Source organism: Podarcis gaigeae, assembly GCF_964106915.1.
Source record: "Podarcis gaigeae genome assembly, chromosome: 4".
Taxonomy (NCBI): domain Eukaryota; kingdom Metazoa; phylum Chordata; class Lepidosauria; order Squamata; family Lacertidae; genus Podarcis; species Podarcis gaigeae.
In genome coordinates, this window is record NC_139677.1 from 95,267,990 (window position 1) to 95,286,539 (window position 18,550).

An 18,550-nucleotide genomic window follows, 5' to 3' on the forward strand; every position below is an offset into this window, starting at 1 on the left:
TCTGGACCAATTCCAGCCTGCCCTGGATGAAAATCTGGATTGGGAAATTTAAAAATAGCCAGAAATCCCATTGACTTGCATTGCAAAACCAGAACTTTCTTGTTTTTTGTTTTTTCACACGGGGCATGAAATTTGGAGGCATGACAGCCCCTACAGAGGAAATTGGCCTCCATAATTTCATTCATTCATATATATATATATATATATATATATATATATATATATACACACACACACACACACACACACACACGATAGCTGCTGTTTGGTCATGCCTGTTTTTATGCTGCCCTGTTTCTTCCGTCAAGATTTTGAAAACCTTTTTTCCTCTTTTTTTAAAAAAGGCTTGGTATGCTAGGGTGGGACGCAGGTGGCGCTGTGGGTTAAAGCCTCAGCGCCTAGGACTTGCCGATCGAAAGGTCGGTGGTTCGAATCCCTGCGGCGGGGTGCGCTCCCGCTGCTCGGTCCCAGCGCCTGCCAACCTAGCAGTTCGAAAGCACCTCCGGGTGCAAGTAGATAAATAGGGACCGTTTACCAGCGGGAAGGTAAACGGCGTTTCTGTGTGTGGCTCTGGCTCGCCAGAGCAGCGATGTCACGCTGGCCACGTGACCCGGAAGTGTCTCCGGACAGCGCTGGCCCCTGGCCTCTTGAGTGAGATGGGCGCACAACCCCAGAGTCTGTCAAGACTGGCCCGTACGGGCAGGGGTACCTTTACCTTTACCTTTTATGCTAGGCACAGGCAGAATTAAATTTTTTATTTCATATTAATAATATTATCTGTGGTTACTCTTATTGTTATTATTTAATGTCTGGAGCCACGTTGTGCAAGGCCTTCAACCCTCATGCATGCAGACATTGTGTTGGCCCAAAGAATATAGCATTATATAGTTGCACAAGTCCAGGGGGTTCAAAACACCTAGATTCCACCCCACCTTCTCTCTTACGTTTGCATACGCAATGTGGACAAGGGGCTGCTCCCTCCCTTCAATCAATTACCATATTTTTTTCATGTATAAGACTATTTGGGAGGACTCAAAATTCAGAAAATGGGGGGAAATTGCCCAAAGTTGTTGAGCTTTTTTGTGCCTGCTCGCTGACAAGAGCCACCAATCAACTGCCCATTTGCTGCAGGAACAGCAATTTGACCTTGTCGCAGACACCAATAATCAGCGCTGTTGCTGCTGACAATCTGCTGCTCACGACAGGAACCAATCCCCCATCCCCACTCTGCACTATAAGACGAGCCCCAATTTTTGAAGTAATTTTATCTGGAGAAAACCTTGTCTTATACATGGAAAGGGGACGTGGGTGGTCCTGTGGGTTAAACCACAGAGCCTAGGGCTTGCCGATCAGAAGGTCAGAGGTTCGAATCCCCATGATGGGGTGAGCTCCCGTTGCTCGGTCCCTGCTCCTGTCAACCTAGCAGTTCGAAAGCACGTCAAAAGTGCAAGTAGATAAATAGGTACCACTCCAGTGGTAAGGTAAACGGCGTTTCCATGCGCTGCTCTGGTTTGCCAGAAGTGGCTTAGTCATGCTGGCCACATGACCCAGAAGCTGTACATCGGCTCCCTTGGCCAGTAAAGCGAGATGAGTGCCGCAACCCCAGAGTCGGTTATGACTGGACCTAATGGTCAGGGGTCCCTTTACTTTTATACATGGAAAAGTATGCTGAGCGGGAAGGACTCGTGTCCTTGGCTTTGCCCACAGGGTTGTTCTATACAGTGGTGCCCCGCAAGACGAATGCCTCGCAAGACGGAAAACCCGCTAGACGAAAGGGTTTTCCGTTTTGGAGGTGCTTTGCAAAACGAATTTCCTATGGGCTTGCTTCGCAAGACGAAAATGTCTTGCGAGTTCCTGCGGGGTTTTTTTCCTTTTTCCCAAGCCGCTAAGCCGCTTATCAGCTGATCCGCTAAGCCGCTTAACAGCTGATCCGCTAAGCCCGCGAAGCCGCTTATCAGCTGATCCGCTAAGCCCAGTAAGCCGCTAATAGCGCTAAGCCGCTAAGCCGCTAATGGGCTTGCTTCGCAAGACGAAAAAACCGCAAGACGAAGAGACTCGTGGAACGGATTCTTTTCGTCTTGCGAGGCACCACTGTATCAGGCATAGGCAAACTTGGCCCTCCAGATGTTTTGGGACTACAAGTCCCATGATCCCTAGCTAACAGGACCAGTCGTCAGGGATGATGGGAGTTGTAGTCCCAAAACTTCTGGAGGGCCGAGTTTGCCTATGCCTGTTCTATATGCAAGTGTGTTAGAAGAAGACCAAGGAAGGGCTGGGACCATGGCAGAAAGCTCTCTGGATGTGCCAAGAGATCCCACACCTGCTACAACCCTTTGAAAATAGAAATGGGCAAACTATGTGCGCTTTTATTTTTGAGAAATCTCTCTGTGGTTATGAAAATAATTCCGTTTCTTCCCTAGGGAATGAGATGGTACTTTATTTTAACCACCCTGCTAGCTGGAGCGCATTTCACTTTCCCCCCTCCTCCTCTTACAGAAAGCCATAATTTACAGAATGTTCACAGATCTCCAGAAATAGTTCAGGGTTGTTTTTTTCTGTTAAAATATATTTCCAGTTGCAGCCATCTCTAATCATGCCAGTGTCTTATGACATCCCTTCTTTCCAAAGAGAATAGCCATGAAATAAAAATTACGGGCCACAAAATCTGCTATTATGTCTCTTCTCCCCTTATCACTGGAATCGCTTTTCAGAAAATGAAAATTTTCACACAGGTGCCAAGCAAGAAACCTGGCTGCTTGTGAATGAAGCGGGAGCTTACTGAGCCTGGTGCGATTGCTTGTGGGGAATAGAACATTTCTTTAAAAAAACAAGACTAGAGGAGCTTGCAGAACCTGCTTCTACTGCATTCTACTCCATGTGGAGCTAACTCAATACGAGGCAGCCATGAATGTTCATGCCTAGCTTTCGTTCAATGACCGCATGCCCAGATCTCCCTGTACATTAGCTCAGCAAATGTTCTCTGCCCGCTTTGAAGAAAGCTTTTCCGTTTTCTTCCCTAGGTCTGGGTTTCAGCATCGCCGGAGGTGTGGGGAATCAGCACATTCCTGGAGACAACAGTATTTATGTTACTAAAATTATTGATGGAGGCGCAGCGCAGAAGGACGGGAGGTTGCAAGTTGGAGACAGGCTCCTTATGGTGAGAAGTTGATGCCAAAGCTTTTATGTGCAGTTGGATGGTGTAATATAATACATATTCAGATTGAGTTGGACAGATTTCGCTGGTTCAGACCAATTAAATCCGCCTTCCTCCTTTTCCCTCTTCCATATAATTTTGCTCCCTCCTTCTTAGAGATGGGGAATAGATTTGATTCCATTTGCCTTTTAATGAAAAACCACCTAATTCACACTTCTCAGGCCAGTATGTGAACTGAACCATAGTTGTCCTCCACAACTCCGAAATGCACTTTTCAAAAATGCCCATACTTGGGTAAAGTGTCCATAAAAGCACATATATTAGTGAAAATAATGTTTTCTATTAAGGAAAGATGCTTGCAGAAATGTGTACATTGATCAGAACTGCTTGCAAGAGTGCACACAGAAATTTGCACTAAAGTGCTGACAAATTTTCACGAGGGTTTTTTTTTAATCACAAATTTCTGCACAAATGTTTAGAGCTGAATTTACAACTGAACTACTAGAAACTATGAGAAACTGAAATTGACCGATTCGTCCATTGCTAGAGTGTGTCTGTGTTTGCATTTTGGTTCTTGATTTGAAGGAAACTCACTGACCTGTTGAACCAGATACTCCCAGGCCTGACAGCATCTTAGCTTCCTATAAAAGATAAATAAATATAATTGACTTTTTTTGTGTGTGTTTCCCTCCCTTGCTGAACCCAGACAGCAGCAGCTGTAGCCCATTCAGTTCTGTCCTTTGGGGGGACAATGCATTGACAATTAAGTGGAACAATAGACTCACTATCTTAAAGCAATTTCAGGGGGGAAAAACAAGGAGGGGGGAGAGAACTGCTTCAGTTTTAGAGCTCTCCAAATCACCGAGCTTCAAAAGAGCCATTTGAATAAACAGCAATGGGCCAATTACAGCTCCCCTGTTCACAGATGTTCACTGCAGAACACTCACTACAGTTGTACTTGAACAGGCATGAGAAGAAACAGAAATGATTTTCAAGAGTGTTGTGTGTTTTTTTCCAAAAGGGCAAAACTTTGCCACAGCACAAAACCGGCACTCAGCTCCCTCTCAGCTACAATCCAATCAAATCCCAAGAGGCAGATGTAAAGGGGGCAATTTTCCACTTGAGCCAGAAATCTAAATAAAATTTGTATGTTTCCCCGGAACTCTTTGCTTGCTCTTCCGCCGTTTCCTTCCTCCCAACATTCGGGCGGCTTGATTTTATTGAATTCGGGCAAAATTTGCTTGGAGGGGCTCTTGAGAGGAAGATTGAAGATTTTCCAGATTAGATTAAAATGGCCAGCACCTAACACACACATACACACACCACAAAAAATACCCGGTGAAAAATTAATGTGAGGGATGATTTATTTATTTTCTGTATACCTCATCTCCCTAGAGCAGCTGAGACCAGCCAAGTTGGGGAGATCCAGCTTTGTCCAAATGGGCTTAGTCTCACCCAGAGTTAAACCATTCTCTAGGCCAGGAGTAGCCAATGAGTTGCCCCACAGATGTTGCAAACTATAGCTTCCACCAGCCCCAGCCAGCATGGCCTATGATCAGGGATGGGTACTAGGGTAACTGGGTGTGAGGTAACAGGAAGGTGCTAGGGTAACTGGGTGTGAGGTAACAGGAAAAGGGAGTCTTGATCAGGGGTGCCAATTTGAATGAAATATTATGGGGGGCCCAGGTAAGCCCCGCCCTGCATAATTGATCACATGATGCTCTGCACACACATACTTTGAATGGGAATGCCCATCAAATATTTTATTGTGTGGGCAGAAGCCTCCACAGCCCCTAGGAGTTGGCTCATATGGTCTTAAGCAAGGGTTGCTGGAAAGAGAGAGAGAGAGAGAGAGAGAGAGAGAGAGAGAGAGAGAGAGAGAGCAGGCTGGCTGCAATGCTGTGGGGGACAAGCCCCTCTTGAAAGCACCATGCTGTAAGCTCTGGGCTCGTTCCATGCAGACCGAGGGTGTAAATACATAAATAAACCCTAACCCTAACCCTAACCCCAAGGGGAATGGAAATAAGTACAGTGGTACCTCAGGTTAAGTACTTAATTCGTTCAGGAGGTCTGTTCTTAACCTGAAACTGTTCTCAACCTGAAGCACCACTTTAGCTAATAGGACCTCCTGCTGCTGCTGCACCACCGGAGCACAATTTCTGTACTCATCTTGAAGCAAAGTTCTTAACCCAAGGTACTATTTCTGGGTTAGCAGAGTCTGTAACCTGAAGCGTATGTAACCTGAGGTACCACTGTACCAGGAATACCTCGGCACCCAGAGAGTGGGAGTGGCACACAACTTTTGTAACACTGCACTGTGTGTGCATCCATTTGGTGTATAAAGAGCAGAATCTATTTATAATATGACTGCTAGAACAATTTGCCCATTCGCGCTGCAAAACATTACCATCTTGCAGTGAAATGCTTCGAGATCCCATCAGCGCTCTCTTGTTCAAATTGCCGTCCTGATCTTATTCAATAAACCAAGCTGTCCTGTGATTAGCAAAGGACGTTAGGGAACTATATTCATTTTGAAACTTGTACACAAGCCCTTGAAATTAGAATCCAAGCAGTCAAGCACCATTCTTTATCCAGGGGCTTCTGAGTTTTAAATGGGAATTCCTCTAAAGCTGTAAACCTTCTCACCTGTAATAATCTAATTGGCACCGTATATTGAATTCCTTGATTAGCATGTGAACAGGTAGCATCTTAGTTTGTGACCAGCCTAATGCATCCATCTCTTTACTCCCATTAGGTAAATAATTACTGTTTAGAAGAAGTAACACATGAAGAAGCAGTAGCAATATTGAAGAATACATCCGACGTAGTTTATTTAAAAGTTGGGAAGCCCACCACCATTTACATGACTGATCCCTATGGCCCACCAGACATTACCCATCGTAAGTAATCGCCTGTCTCTCATTCTTAATGTCATAGAACCATGGAATTGTAGAGTTGGGAGGGATCTCGAGAGTCATCTAGTCCAACCCCCTGCAATGCAGGAATCTCAGCTAAAGCATCCATGACAGATGACTATCCAACCTCTGCTTAGAAACCTCCAAGGAAGGAGAGTCCACCACCTCCAGATGGAGTCAATTCCACTGCTGTGCAGCTCTTACTGTCGGGAAAGTTCTTCCTGATGTTGAGTCAGAATCTCCTTTCTTGTAATTGGAATCCATTGGTTCGGGTCTGACCCTGTTTTTGACTTCAACACCCATTATCCCTAGCTAACAAGACCAGTGGTCAGGGATGATGGGAACTGTAGTCCAAAAACAGCTGGAGACCCAAGTTTGGGAAGCACTGCTGTAGACACTGCTGTACTCTTCAGATGTTGTGTTTTCAAGTGACTTCATTTGAAAAACTTGAAATTCAATCCCAGGTGAATAGGGAAACACCCTGAGCTCAAGATGCGAAGATGTGGGAGGACCATTCATCTTGATGGACAAAAACAAACTGAAAGCACTGGATTTGAACTCTCACATGTAGCTCATACCTTTTGGAAGCATTCAGTTTCAACACTCACAGTAGTGTGACCTCTTTTGCAGTAACAAGCAATGGGTTGCTCTTGCCTCCCTGTTCCCAACCTTTCGTCACAATAGTTTTGTCTCATTTGAACCTGTCTGCTTTTTGAGGTCACCTACTGAGACTGGCTCCAGATTCCCCTATCTCAAGGTGCGAGATGGGTAGAAGGAAGCAAAAAACCCATCAGGGGGCTATTTTGTGTGGACAAAGGATTGTCCAAAATGGTAGCCAACTGTTGAATTGCTTTAATATTTGTCATTTCTCTGAAGGGTTGGCTGCCTGTTTAACAAAAGGTTGGAGTAGAAATATTGAGCTGCATCCCGGGAAAGTCAGCTGCACTTAGCTCCCCCTGAAATCATCTGGGCTTGAGTTAAGTCATGGCGAACATGCCCCGTTGATTCCAAAGTGACTTAAATGGGATCCATCCCCATTTAAATAAAATGAGCTCTGCTGCAACAAGCTGTGCAGTGTCCAAATCCCACTACAGTGGTACCTCGGGTTAAGAACTTAATTTGTTCTGGAGGTCTGTTCTTAACCTGAAACTGTTCTTAAGCACCACTTTAGCTAATGGGGCTTCCCGCTGCCGCCGTGCCGCTGGAACACGATTTCTGTTCTCATCCTGAAGCAAAGTTCTTAACCCAAGATACTATTTCTGGGTTAGCGGAGTCTGTAACTTGCAGCGTATGTAACCTGAAGCATATGTAACCCTAGGTAATCACAACTCATTTGTTTGTTTTTAACCTGCAGCTTATTCCCCGCCAATGGAAAACCATATACTGTCTTCAGGCAACAACGGCACTTTAGAATACAAGGCATCTTTGGCTCCCATCTCACCGGGAAGATATTCGCCTATCCCAAAGCACATGCTTGTCGAGGATGACTATACCAGGTCAGATATCCGCTTTTACTGACTGCCTCTGATTGATTACTTGGTTCAGGAAGCACCATTTTAATGCCATTATTAGAATGTTGGCAGTGCATGAACAGTGGAGCAGTCTCGTTACATAGGGACTCTCAAAATCATCAGGAAGCAGGAGGTGCATCACCTTCTCTTGCGCGTAATTAATGGTTAGCCTAATGGGCCACACTGTGTATTATGACAGGGGGTAGACAACAGGGGCAACCACAGTGGCTTGTAATAACCCTGACCCACCACTGCTTCCCACTGGCTACCAAAGCCTCAATATTTTCCTGCCCTGTTCTCTGCCTCAAAGGCCAGCCCCAATTTCTCTTCCCCTTCCTCCTTCTCCCAGCCCAGCTCCTTGCAGAATATCGTGGATTTTCCTGCTATTCTGCCGGGCACTGCATTCTGCACGACACTTTCTCATTTATTTGGATGCTTTTATATGCCTTCCTTTGCATATAAACAGGCAACTTGACAGCCCAATAAGACTAAAAGAACGCTTCAGCTATCTAATATAACACAGCCCTTAGAAAACATAACACAATGATTCTTAATTGGCTAAAGAAGCAATTTACTAGCAGCAGCAGCAGCTAATCCATTGATCTAATCGGGTTCCTCCACCTTCAAATGCCCTCTGAAAAAGGTACAATTTAACCAGCCAACTAAACCGATACAGGAAAGATAGTAGAGAGGGAGATCTGCATGCAAGGAGTGACAAACAAAAAGGCCATTTCCCAGAGCTCCACGCTGTGTACTTCATCCTGCATAGGGTCTCACCTGCTGATCTTAAAACATGGGCAGGTTGTTGTGGAAGAAGTTGTCCTTGCAAATATGTAGCTTGAAGACAACATGGCAGCTACTGTTCCCAAATTTGCCCCCTGCCACTCCTGATATGCCTCTGAGTTAGCACCACGTCCTTGGGACTTCTGCTCACCTCACTTTCATATTGGTCCCTCAACCCAAGGCTCACATGTTGGGCAACACTCACCTCCAAGTTGCTACCTCTGTGGGATCTCTTGCCCGTTGCAATCTTTCGTCTTGCATATCTGAAATATGCACACCTAGTCTGGGGCAGAATGGAGGGGGCTTTTCCTCCCCTTTGCTTCTGTATCAACAGCAAAAGTGCTTCCCTCTTCAGACTGCTGTCTCAGTTTTTATAACCCGCTGTGGGAGCAACTGCACAGAGATCTATTATGCAGAGATAATGCAGATTTGATTCTGCATCTGTCTCTAGTGATCTGCTCAGTCAGCTCACTTAGGCCCAGCTTCAAAGTACAAGCAACCTCAATCAACTATGAGTTTCTTTTGCCGTTCATATGCATGTGGTCACCCTGATTGTTTGGACCGCTGAAGAGCAATAGTCTATAAACCACCCAAAAAATGCACATCTCCTACATATGCACATGACACATATAGCCTTCCCCCCTGCACTAGTTTTCAGCATTTAAGAATGACAGGAACATGACACAGATACATTATGACAAACCCCACAATAATATTTGCTTCTGGCAGTTCTCTGCTGAGTGCATGGGACCTTGACACCCTACCTTCTCCCCAAGAACCTTGAGAAAGGTTTTGTTCAGTTGCTATGAATTATTTGTTTAGAGAGCCCAAGCCATTTTTAAAAATAAAATAAAAATAATAATAATAACCTCCCCCCGTGAATACACATCTGGGTGCTCTCTTGTTATTAGCCATTCCCTCAAACGAAAGCCTTCCATTTTGCACGCTAATATTGAACCCACATTGGAAAGGCTTGTGGGAAAGTTAAAAAAACAATGATAATTTCATATCATTATTCTCCGATGCGAAAGCAAAGGAGCCATTTAATCACCCTGAGTGTACAGTCACCAGGGAGCTGCATCCCATCATGGCTCTTTGATGACTCTGCCCATGTGGTTTAGATGTTCAGAAGTGGGCACTTCACATTCTGGATGGAGCAAGGTGTTTGGCTGCAAATGCAGGCCTGGGATTGGCTTCTGACATTGCCAGAGAATTTGAATGAGGAGGAAATGGCTGCTACCAGTAGGGACCTGTGGGATGCCATGAAGTCATGGAGCTATCTTCCCAACACCAACCTCATTGCAATTTACCTGGGTGGTGTGCTGAGGTCAGGACTGCCAACACCCCACTGTGAAACTAATCTGGCCAGCGCTGGGTACCATAAGGTTACCAGACGTCCCTGTTTCCCCTGACAAAATCCATCTATTTAGCAGGAAGTTGAAAAGTGTCCCTGGATTCATTGGAAAAAATCTGGTAACCTTAGGGTACCATGCCCTATAATAGCCAATGCAATCCAGTCCTCCCTTGAACAATTAAACTTCTGGGGTATTGTCAGAATACAAAGCTGGTGGACCTAAGCTTTCCCAGAAAGAGCATTTTTGTTTTGCATCAGTAGAAAGCCCTGCCGGAGCGCTAAAGCCCTGATAGTTGCCTAGGAACATTGCCACTGCTACCAGACCTGTGCTGCAGCCCAGGTATCCTAGACCTGTTCTGCGTTTTAAAAGTGCCATGAGTGAAGTGCAATCGATTGGAGAGCGTTGCACGAGACAAAGCTCCGTCTTCTAGCTCCCTTTACGATATCGGCCCTAGTGACTTCTCTCTCTTTTTGCAGATATGACTTCCCTTGGTAGGTGTTTCCCACTGGAACAGGGACCACTGCCAGCCAGTAGGGGGATTCTCATGAGTGCAAGAGATACGATCAATCCCTGAGACAGACAGACAAACAAACAAAATCCTTTTATTCATTTTTGTTCACTTCTGCCTGCTGGAAAGGGAGAAGATCTTATGCCTTCTTTTAGAGTAACTTTCAGTGCTCTAAACACAAGATTTGCGGGCACCAGCTTGTGAACCTGCTTAAATGTAGTGCTACTTATTTTGGTGTGAATATTTTCATGTTGCTCAGTTTGCGCAATAAGAAACAAAAGGCGGTGTGTGCCAGTGGTTGGATTGGGAGCTAGAAAGTCAGCCTTCAGCTCCCTTCTCTCCTACTGACTTTGTGTGTGTGTGTGTGTGTGTGTGTGTGTGTGTGTACATCATCTTTGCTTTTTTGCAGCTTTCTCGATGCTATACGAAATCGCTACTGAAAGTTTGCCTGCTTGTGTAATGAATTTTTGCAACCTGTAGATGAGAAATATTAAATAATGTGAAGCTTTGGCAATATATTGTCATGTGTTTGGAAAGGAGCAGAATGTTTTTTCTGAATGCATTTGGGGGAAATGCTATTGTTGGATCCGGACAGGAATCCGGATGGACTTAAGGCCCATTCAAAGCAATGAGAAAAAAGACAGTCATGACTCAGTTTACACCCCGTTGATTTTAATGAGATGCAAGTGCAACTAACCTAACAAGGACCCAACCCTATTTTAAAAGCAGAAACAAAAAGCAACAGCCCTAAATTAGATTAAATTTCATTAAAGCTCGAGTGGACCGTCCACAAATTATGTAACAAAGTTTACCCACCAATGCCTGCTATGTTATTATGCAGTTGTATTTCATAATAATGCTTTTAATGTGCTTCAGGGGAAGAAAGCACCTATGTTCTTGCCATGTGATCCAATGTAAATATTCAGCAATTAAACTTACTTGATCAGTTCAAAGATCCATCTAGCCCAGCATTTTCTGTGTCCAGTAGAGGCCAGCCTGAAGATACCTGTTTCTGCTTTCTGTCCTCAGTTTAGGGACTGGGGAGAATTCAATTCAGTTTATGTGCTTTCCAAAATGACACATGAACCAAGGCAAAGCCGTCTTTCGAAGTTTGCACCTCTCTGAACGTCGCAGCGCAAATTCTCCAGACAAGTCATGCATATATTCGGACAAACTGTTCCTTAAAATGCATGTGCTAGTGAAAAAAACACACAAAACTGACATGCATAAGAGAGAGAAATCACACTAAATTCCAACGAATTTTAATAAGAGCTGACTGAAATGTGGAGAATTTGGAAAAAAAGAATGTGTCTCAAATTAATGCAGAAATAGAATGGCATTCAAGTTGTGAGTGAACACATGAGCAATTCACAAGATAGGCAGCTCCATCCATTCCTACCTCCAGTTACAAGATAAGGAGAGCACAAGATGAAAAGATCCCTGGTTCCATCCCTGGCATCCTCACCTGGTGTCAGGTGACAAGAAAAAGCCTGGTACCCTGGAGAGCCTTTGTCATCTGAACAACTTGGAGCAATGCAGCTTCCTGTTTGCATTATGCTCTGTATAACCACCAAGTATGCTATGACGACTGAGGTCTGAAAGCAGAAACACATATCTGTATCTCGTTCCCCTGCCCAGTTTCTCAATGAGGTTGTTGAGTCGGAGAGGCAGTGCCCTGGTTTGATCTCTGTGAATCCCACAGGAGCATAGGAGCCAGCTCTTAGGGAGTGAGGTTCCTTTGCCACCCCCCAAGAAAATACTTGAGGGGGCCGCCCCTAAGTTGACGGACATTGGCATTCAAATGGTGTGCATCTTGTGATTATGTGGGGTGGGGCTTGCCTGCTCCCACCCCAATATATTATTCAAGTTGGCACCCCTTCATTGGAGCATGTAGGGTATCCCCCAGGCATGTGGTTGATTTTGTGTGTGTGTTTAAATTTGCTGGTTTATATGAGTGGAAATCCTCCATGATGGGTGGAACCCTGATTGGGTCAGAATCCCTGCCTGCGTACAATAAGCAAGGAAATCCCTTTCCTATATGTCCAAATAGAATAGAATTTATTATTTATACCCCGCCCATCTGGCTGGGTTTCCCCAGCCACTCTGGGTGGCTCCCAACAGAGTATTAAAATACAGTGGTCTGTTAAACATTAAAAGCTTCCCTAAAGAGGGCTGCCTTCAGATGTCTTCTAAAAGTCTGGTAGTTGTTCTTCTCTTTGACATCTGGTGGGAGGGCTTTCCACAGGGTGGGTGCCACTACCGAGAAGGCCCTCTGCCTGATGGATATGCAGGTGGTGGATAAACCTTTGTGTGATGTGCATTCGTCGTGGAAGATGTGGTTCTTTCCATACTTAGGAAGATTTGTGTGAGTCTCACTATATTGCCAGTCAGAGTAGACCAGAGTAGCATCAGGGGGGCCTGTGGCCCTTAAAACCCTCCCCAGAACACACCCTGAGTTGCCCTTTCCTTGGGTGATTCTCACCCCCCAAGCAGGAATATGTCCTTGGACTCCAGCAATGCGTCTCACTCGCCTGAGGGAGGATGCAGAGGGGGGTGTACAGAAAGTAGCTTACGGTACAAAGGGGGTGTGTGTATTAATTGATTCTGCCTCTGGCCACACCAGCCACTAGACGTTTCCCTAGAGACATGGTCCTCAGGTGGGAAAAGGTTTCCTACTCCTAGACTATACAATACTGAGCTGGATGGATACATTGTCTGATTTCATACCAGGCATGTTTCTATGATCTACCCATCTGCATCTTGCCACTCTCACAGTGTCTATATATTGTGGGATACATAATCTTTGGACAGCCCATGGCTTAGCCGACACCAGATCATCTCCACGATCGGTTTCAACCTCCCCCATCCCCACCCCAGCCACATTCGCTGCAGTTATTCTCTCGTGTAGCCCTGTGTATTTTTAAGCAAACAAACATGATCATTACTGCAAGTCCTCAATGCCGCTTCGCATGGTAACCATGACAACCTTGAGGTATGGAATGTGCGTTCCATGCGCTGTCCAAGCATGGAGGTGCTGCTGGCCAAATTCTGCTTTGCTTGTTTCGATAATGAAACTAGAGAGGGGGAGAGAACGATATTCTGCAGTTTGATAGAGCTAAGTGCATGTTTGCAGTTTAGCCTAACGCATCGCTCACAAGAGGGAGAAATGACCAAGGTTGTATTTTCCCCCCTTCTTCTTCTTATCACTAATTCACTGCTACAGTATTTTTTACTATGCTTCCTGAATGGTTCGAAAGTTAACCAGAAACCTCTGTTCTTTCACTTCTCCAGGCAATTCCATTGTTATTAATATTTACAGTTCACTGTTGAACGGTTTTTGCTTCCATGTTGTAATGTGTTGTTTAAGTAGCAACTGATGCTGAGTTTTGCTGTGAACTCTCTTAAAAAATAAATGCTTTTCTTTTCCTGTAAATACAAGTGAAATGTTTATCCAGGCTAATGAGTACATGAGGGATCCAGAAATAAAAGTCAGCTAGAGCTATATGTTAAAACAAATATAAGGAAGGATATTTTGAGGGTTAGTGGTTGGTAAAATTCCCAGGGCTTTAAAAAAATAATAATCAGATATACCTAACAGTGACATACTTGCCCTTCTTTAGGGTCTACTAATTATTTCCAACCCCCGAAAGCCATTATTTTAGGAGTACGCAGCTTCATGATCTCTCTGTCAGATACAGTGGTACCTTGGGTTAAGAACTTAATTTGTTCTGGAGGTCCATTCTTAACCTGAAACTGTTCTTAATTAGAGGCGTACTTTCACTAATGGGTCCTCCTGCTGCCTCCACCGCGCCACCGCCGTGCGATTTCTGTTCTCATCCTGAAGCAAACTTCTTAACCCAAGGTACTATATCTGGGTTAGCAGAGTCTGTAACCTGAAGCGTCTGTAACCCGAGGTATACACAGCTGTTGAAATCTTTCTTTCCCATCCAAACCAAACCCCTCGGGCGATATTACCCTGCTAGAATTATGTGAAAACAATGAGCCAAGGCTTTGATCACTGGCCTACGCTTCCATAGATGCAGAATCCCACCCAGATTGCACAGCTAGCTCCTCTCACACAGCACAACAACCCTGTTCTGTAGAGAGGGCGCAGCTCTGGGGACAAATTGGCTACAGCCAATTTGAGCCACCATGTCATGAGCCTCAGGGGCTGATGGGAGTTGTAGTCCAACAACATCTGCAGGGCACCAGGCTGGCCTAGACCAGTGTTTCCCAACCTTGGGCCTCCAGCTGTTTTTGAACTACAATTCCCATCATCCCTGACCACTGGTCTTGCTAGCTAGGGATGATGGGAGTTGTAGTTCAAAAACAGCTGGAGGCCCAAGGTTGGGAAACACTGGCCTAGACCACCAGATTTCTGCAAGGATGTTGTCATTGTTTTCAGTCCCAGAAAGAAATTACTACTCAAGCCCTGGGCTGGTACACATTGGAAGATGCTTTAGTTGAGAGAGCCTGTTGATGAGACATTTTTTCTCTTTAGTAATCAAGCTCAGGGTGGCATAGTTTGTTCTCTCCCCCATGATCCCAATTTTATTTTCACAATAACCCTTTGAGTAAGGTTAGCTGGGGGGGGGGGGAGTGTGTGGTATGGGATAGCTTTATGCTGGAGACAGTTCCTCACCCTGGATCTGCAATTGCCTCTTCATGATCAACTCTCCTGTTGAAGCAACAGCAGTTGGGGTTCCAGAGATAGGTTCCTGACCATTAAGACCTTAATTTTAAGAACTCAGTGTATTTTTTTGCTACATATGACCCTGCTTTCTACAGTGTAAGCCTGTGGCTGCTGCTTATTCTGCAACTGTCAGGTGTTTGGTGTTTGAATAACGCTTTTCAGTCGAAGTTGCACTGTTATGACAGCATGGTTTGGTGTTGGAAAATATCGTGTGATCCCGTGCAATGCACATGTCCTCTTGGAACTGTTCCCCTGCCCCATACTGTGATTATATTATTGCCATAGTGTGCTTTTTTTCTTATAAAAAATAATAATTCCAAACTTGAAGATGCATGAATATAAGCCAGAAAATACACATCTACCTGCTATCCAATTCACCAGCCATCAATAAATCCCTCTTTTTTTTCCGTCATGGAAACCAACATGGTCTAAATGTGGTTTCCAAGCAGTTACACCTCAACCCAACCCTGCTCAGCTTCAGCAAAGCAGTGGATTCGTGTGCCTTCAACTTCCCCCAGCACCTGTATGAGAATCAGACCTGTGTCCTTGGCCTTATTAGCACGACACACTAATCAGGTGCTCGTCAACATGGAAGGAAGGATGCAATCTGGCCCTAATTCGGCAGAGGGGAGGAGAACAATTATTTCCACTGAGGAAACAGGAAGCGACCGTTTAGTCTATATTTATACTATAAAAGACATTTCGGCATTTCTGCTTAGGAAAGAAAAGGCTTCTAGTAAATATTGCAGAATTCAGATGTTTGCCCTTCTTTGAGATTGAAAGAAAGGGAGACCCTGTCCCCCAGGGGAGATGAGGAATCTGGGTGATGCATTTTTAACGCCACCTGATCAGTCCCCCCTCCCCAACTATCATGTTGGCTGGTTTCCGATGCTCCTTGTCCAACAAGCTGTGGTTTGTCAGAGAAAGAACAAGCTGTCCCTCCTCCCCTTCTTCCCTCATGTACCTGGGTGTCACCACCCCCTCCACTTGTGCTCTCTCAAGATCTGCATGTTCAAATTGCATCAGAAGGGGCTTCTGCTCAGATACCAATGTAGGCACATAGGCCTCTGCCTCATTCCATGTGATCCTACGTAAATATTCAACAATTAAACTTACTTGATCAGATCAAAGATCCATCTAGCCCAACATTGTTTTGTGTCCAGTAGAGGCCAGCCTGAAGGTGCATGTTCCTGCTTTCTGTCCTCAGTTTAGGGACAGGGGAGAATTCGATTCAGTTTGCATTTATGTACATTCCAAAATGACACATGAACCGAGGCAAAACATTTGCACCTCTCTGAACACTGCAATGCAAATTCTCCAGACAAGTATAGTCATACCTCAGGTTACAGCCGCGTTTTTTCGGGTTGCGGACCGCCGAAACCCGGAAGTGCCAGAATGGGTTACTTCTACGTTTTGGCGGTTGCGCATGCACAGAAGCGCTAAATCGTGCTTTGCGCATGTGCAGAAATGCCGAATCGCAACCCACACGTGTTCAGGCGTGGGTTGCAAACGCTGTGGGTTGCAAACATGCATCCCGCACGGATCACGTTCGCAACCCGAGTGTCCACTGTAATGTGTACCAAAATGCATATATTGGGACAAACTGTTCCTAAAAATGCATGTGTTATTTAAAATAACACGCACAAACTGACGTGCATCAGAGGGGGAAATCGCACTAAATTCCTAACGGGTTTTCATAAGAGCCAACTGAAATGTGGAGAATTGGGGGGGGGGGAAGAGTGTGTCACAAATTAATGCAGAAATGGAATGCCTCGTGAAGAGAGACTCTGGCCCAGTCAGCATCCCTCGTGATGTAGAGGAGCTCTACACAGGTAAATCAGCAGCTGGCTAAAGCTCCTCCTGATGTCGCCTGGACAGCCAGAATGGCAGTGGCAGTGGTACTGGGCAAGACCAGGGTCCCCTCCATGCTTTTGGTCAATGTGCAGAAAGGGCCAGTGAACCCCACTGGGGTCTCATCCATACCATACAATTAAAGCACATGGCTTCCTTCTGAAGGAACCTGGGATACTTTGTTTAGGGTGCTGGGAATTGTAGCCCTGACTGGAGCCCAGTACCGTTTCCAGGATTCTTGAGGGGGAACACATGTGCTTTAAATGTGGATGTGGCTGTAGTTCTTGTGGGCGTTCCAGAATGGACTGCCAGGCTCATGGAGCTACAAGTGGACACAGAAGTTTTAATACTTTAAACAGCAAGAGAATAACCTCCAGGTCACTTCCCAACATTAAGGTAAACTTCAAATGGGGGAGAGAATTGTTGTGCTCAGATCCTGCTTTCACCTGGTTGGCTTTTGTGAGGACAGGATGCTGGGCTACATGGGCCATTGGCCTGATCCTGCCTTTCTTACGCTCTTAAGCAGTAGTTGCCACTGCACCTCCTGAAACCTCCTGTGGCAGCCCTCCCACCCACTTTGGTTCACATGCACACTCTGCAATGGCTGAAAAAGCTCAGCCCAAAATATTTGGCCTAGCTCTAACTTAAACCACAAGCTGGATGTCATGGGGAACTGTGGTTCAGCAGAAATGGGAGACTGAACTGCAATTAGACACGCTGTGCAGGGGAAGGCATGCTTTCAAACTTGCAGCTTATTCCGCTCCAATAAACCATAGTTTGTTGCACTTGGCATGTTGCCTAGCTGAACCTGGTCTATATAACGTTGCTGTCACACCATTGCACCAGTCTTCAAGCTGTGCTTTCAGGGTTCAGGCCTGGGGTCCCTTGGGATTGCAGAAGGGGAGCATGTCCCGAAACACATTGTGCTTGCCACTGATGGCCTTTCTGTGCAAAACTGCAGGGAAGTGTTGTTTATGTACTGGGGACCCCATTCAATTAAAAGTGGCCTCGCCAACGTCCTGCATGAACCAAGTGTGCACCCTTAAATATGTCCTCAGAATCCTCAGCAGTGAACATAGGATCCTTGGTGGATGTGCACAAGTTTCTCAGCAGCCGTGGAACACTATAGAGTATGAAAGCCTGATTTGGCAAATTAAAAACTCACTATTTAGTGCAGGCATAGGGAAACTCAGCCCTCCTGATGTTTTGGGACTACAACTCCCATCATTCCTAGCTAACAGGACCAGTGGTCAGGGATGATGGGAATTGTAGTCTCAAAACATCGGGAGGGCCAAGTTTGCCTATGCCTGATTTAGAGGCTTAGCTCTAGCTAGATATTGAATTCTAAAAAACAAACCCCAGAGCAGTGGATTTCACCATGCAATGTGTGCTTGATTACTTGATTACGCAATGGTGTGTGTGTGCGTGCATGTGCGTGTGTAGCAATGTTATGGCGACATAAAGAACAAATGAAAATGGAAGAGTAGAAAATGGGCTGTTAAAGAGAAACTCCCCACAGTTTCCTACTTATCGATAGCAGCCAATTTCTTATTCGCTTGCGTAAGTTGCATGAGCTGATGGAGTGCTGCGTCTTGCAGAAAATAACCCTGTTGCTTGCCGCAAACATTGGGATCCTTCATCATGTAAATTCATTTGGAGTGATCGCTGATTATCTGAAACTAATCAAGCAGCAGTGTTCTGGCAACACTGGAGGGGTTTTGATTTGGTGGGGGGAATAACAGGGGCGGATGCAGAGTCGAAAGACAAATGTAGATTTTAG

General features: G+C 45.3%; 1 protein-coding gene across 34 annotated transcripts in view; it reads left to right on the forward strand.

Moving 5' to 3' along the window:
• DLG2 (discs large MAGUK scaffold protein 2) overlaps positions 1-18,550 on the forward strand; it is a 902,142-nt gene that overhangs the window by 695,893 nt on the left and 187,699 nt on the right. For all 34 annotated transcript variants that reach the window (XM_083736268.1, XM_083736240.1, XM_083736269.1 and 31 more), the window contains 3 exons: positions 3,021-3,157; positions 5,910-6,054; positions 7,424-7,565. In XM_083736268.1, coding sequence (XP_083592394.1) covers positions 3,021-3,157; positions 5,910-6,054; positions 7,424-7,565 — 424 coding nt within the window. The remainder of the gene's footprint in view (positions 1-3,020; positions 3,158-5,909; positions 6,055-7,423; positions 7,566-18,550) is intronic.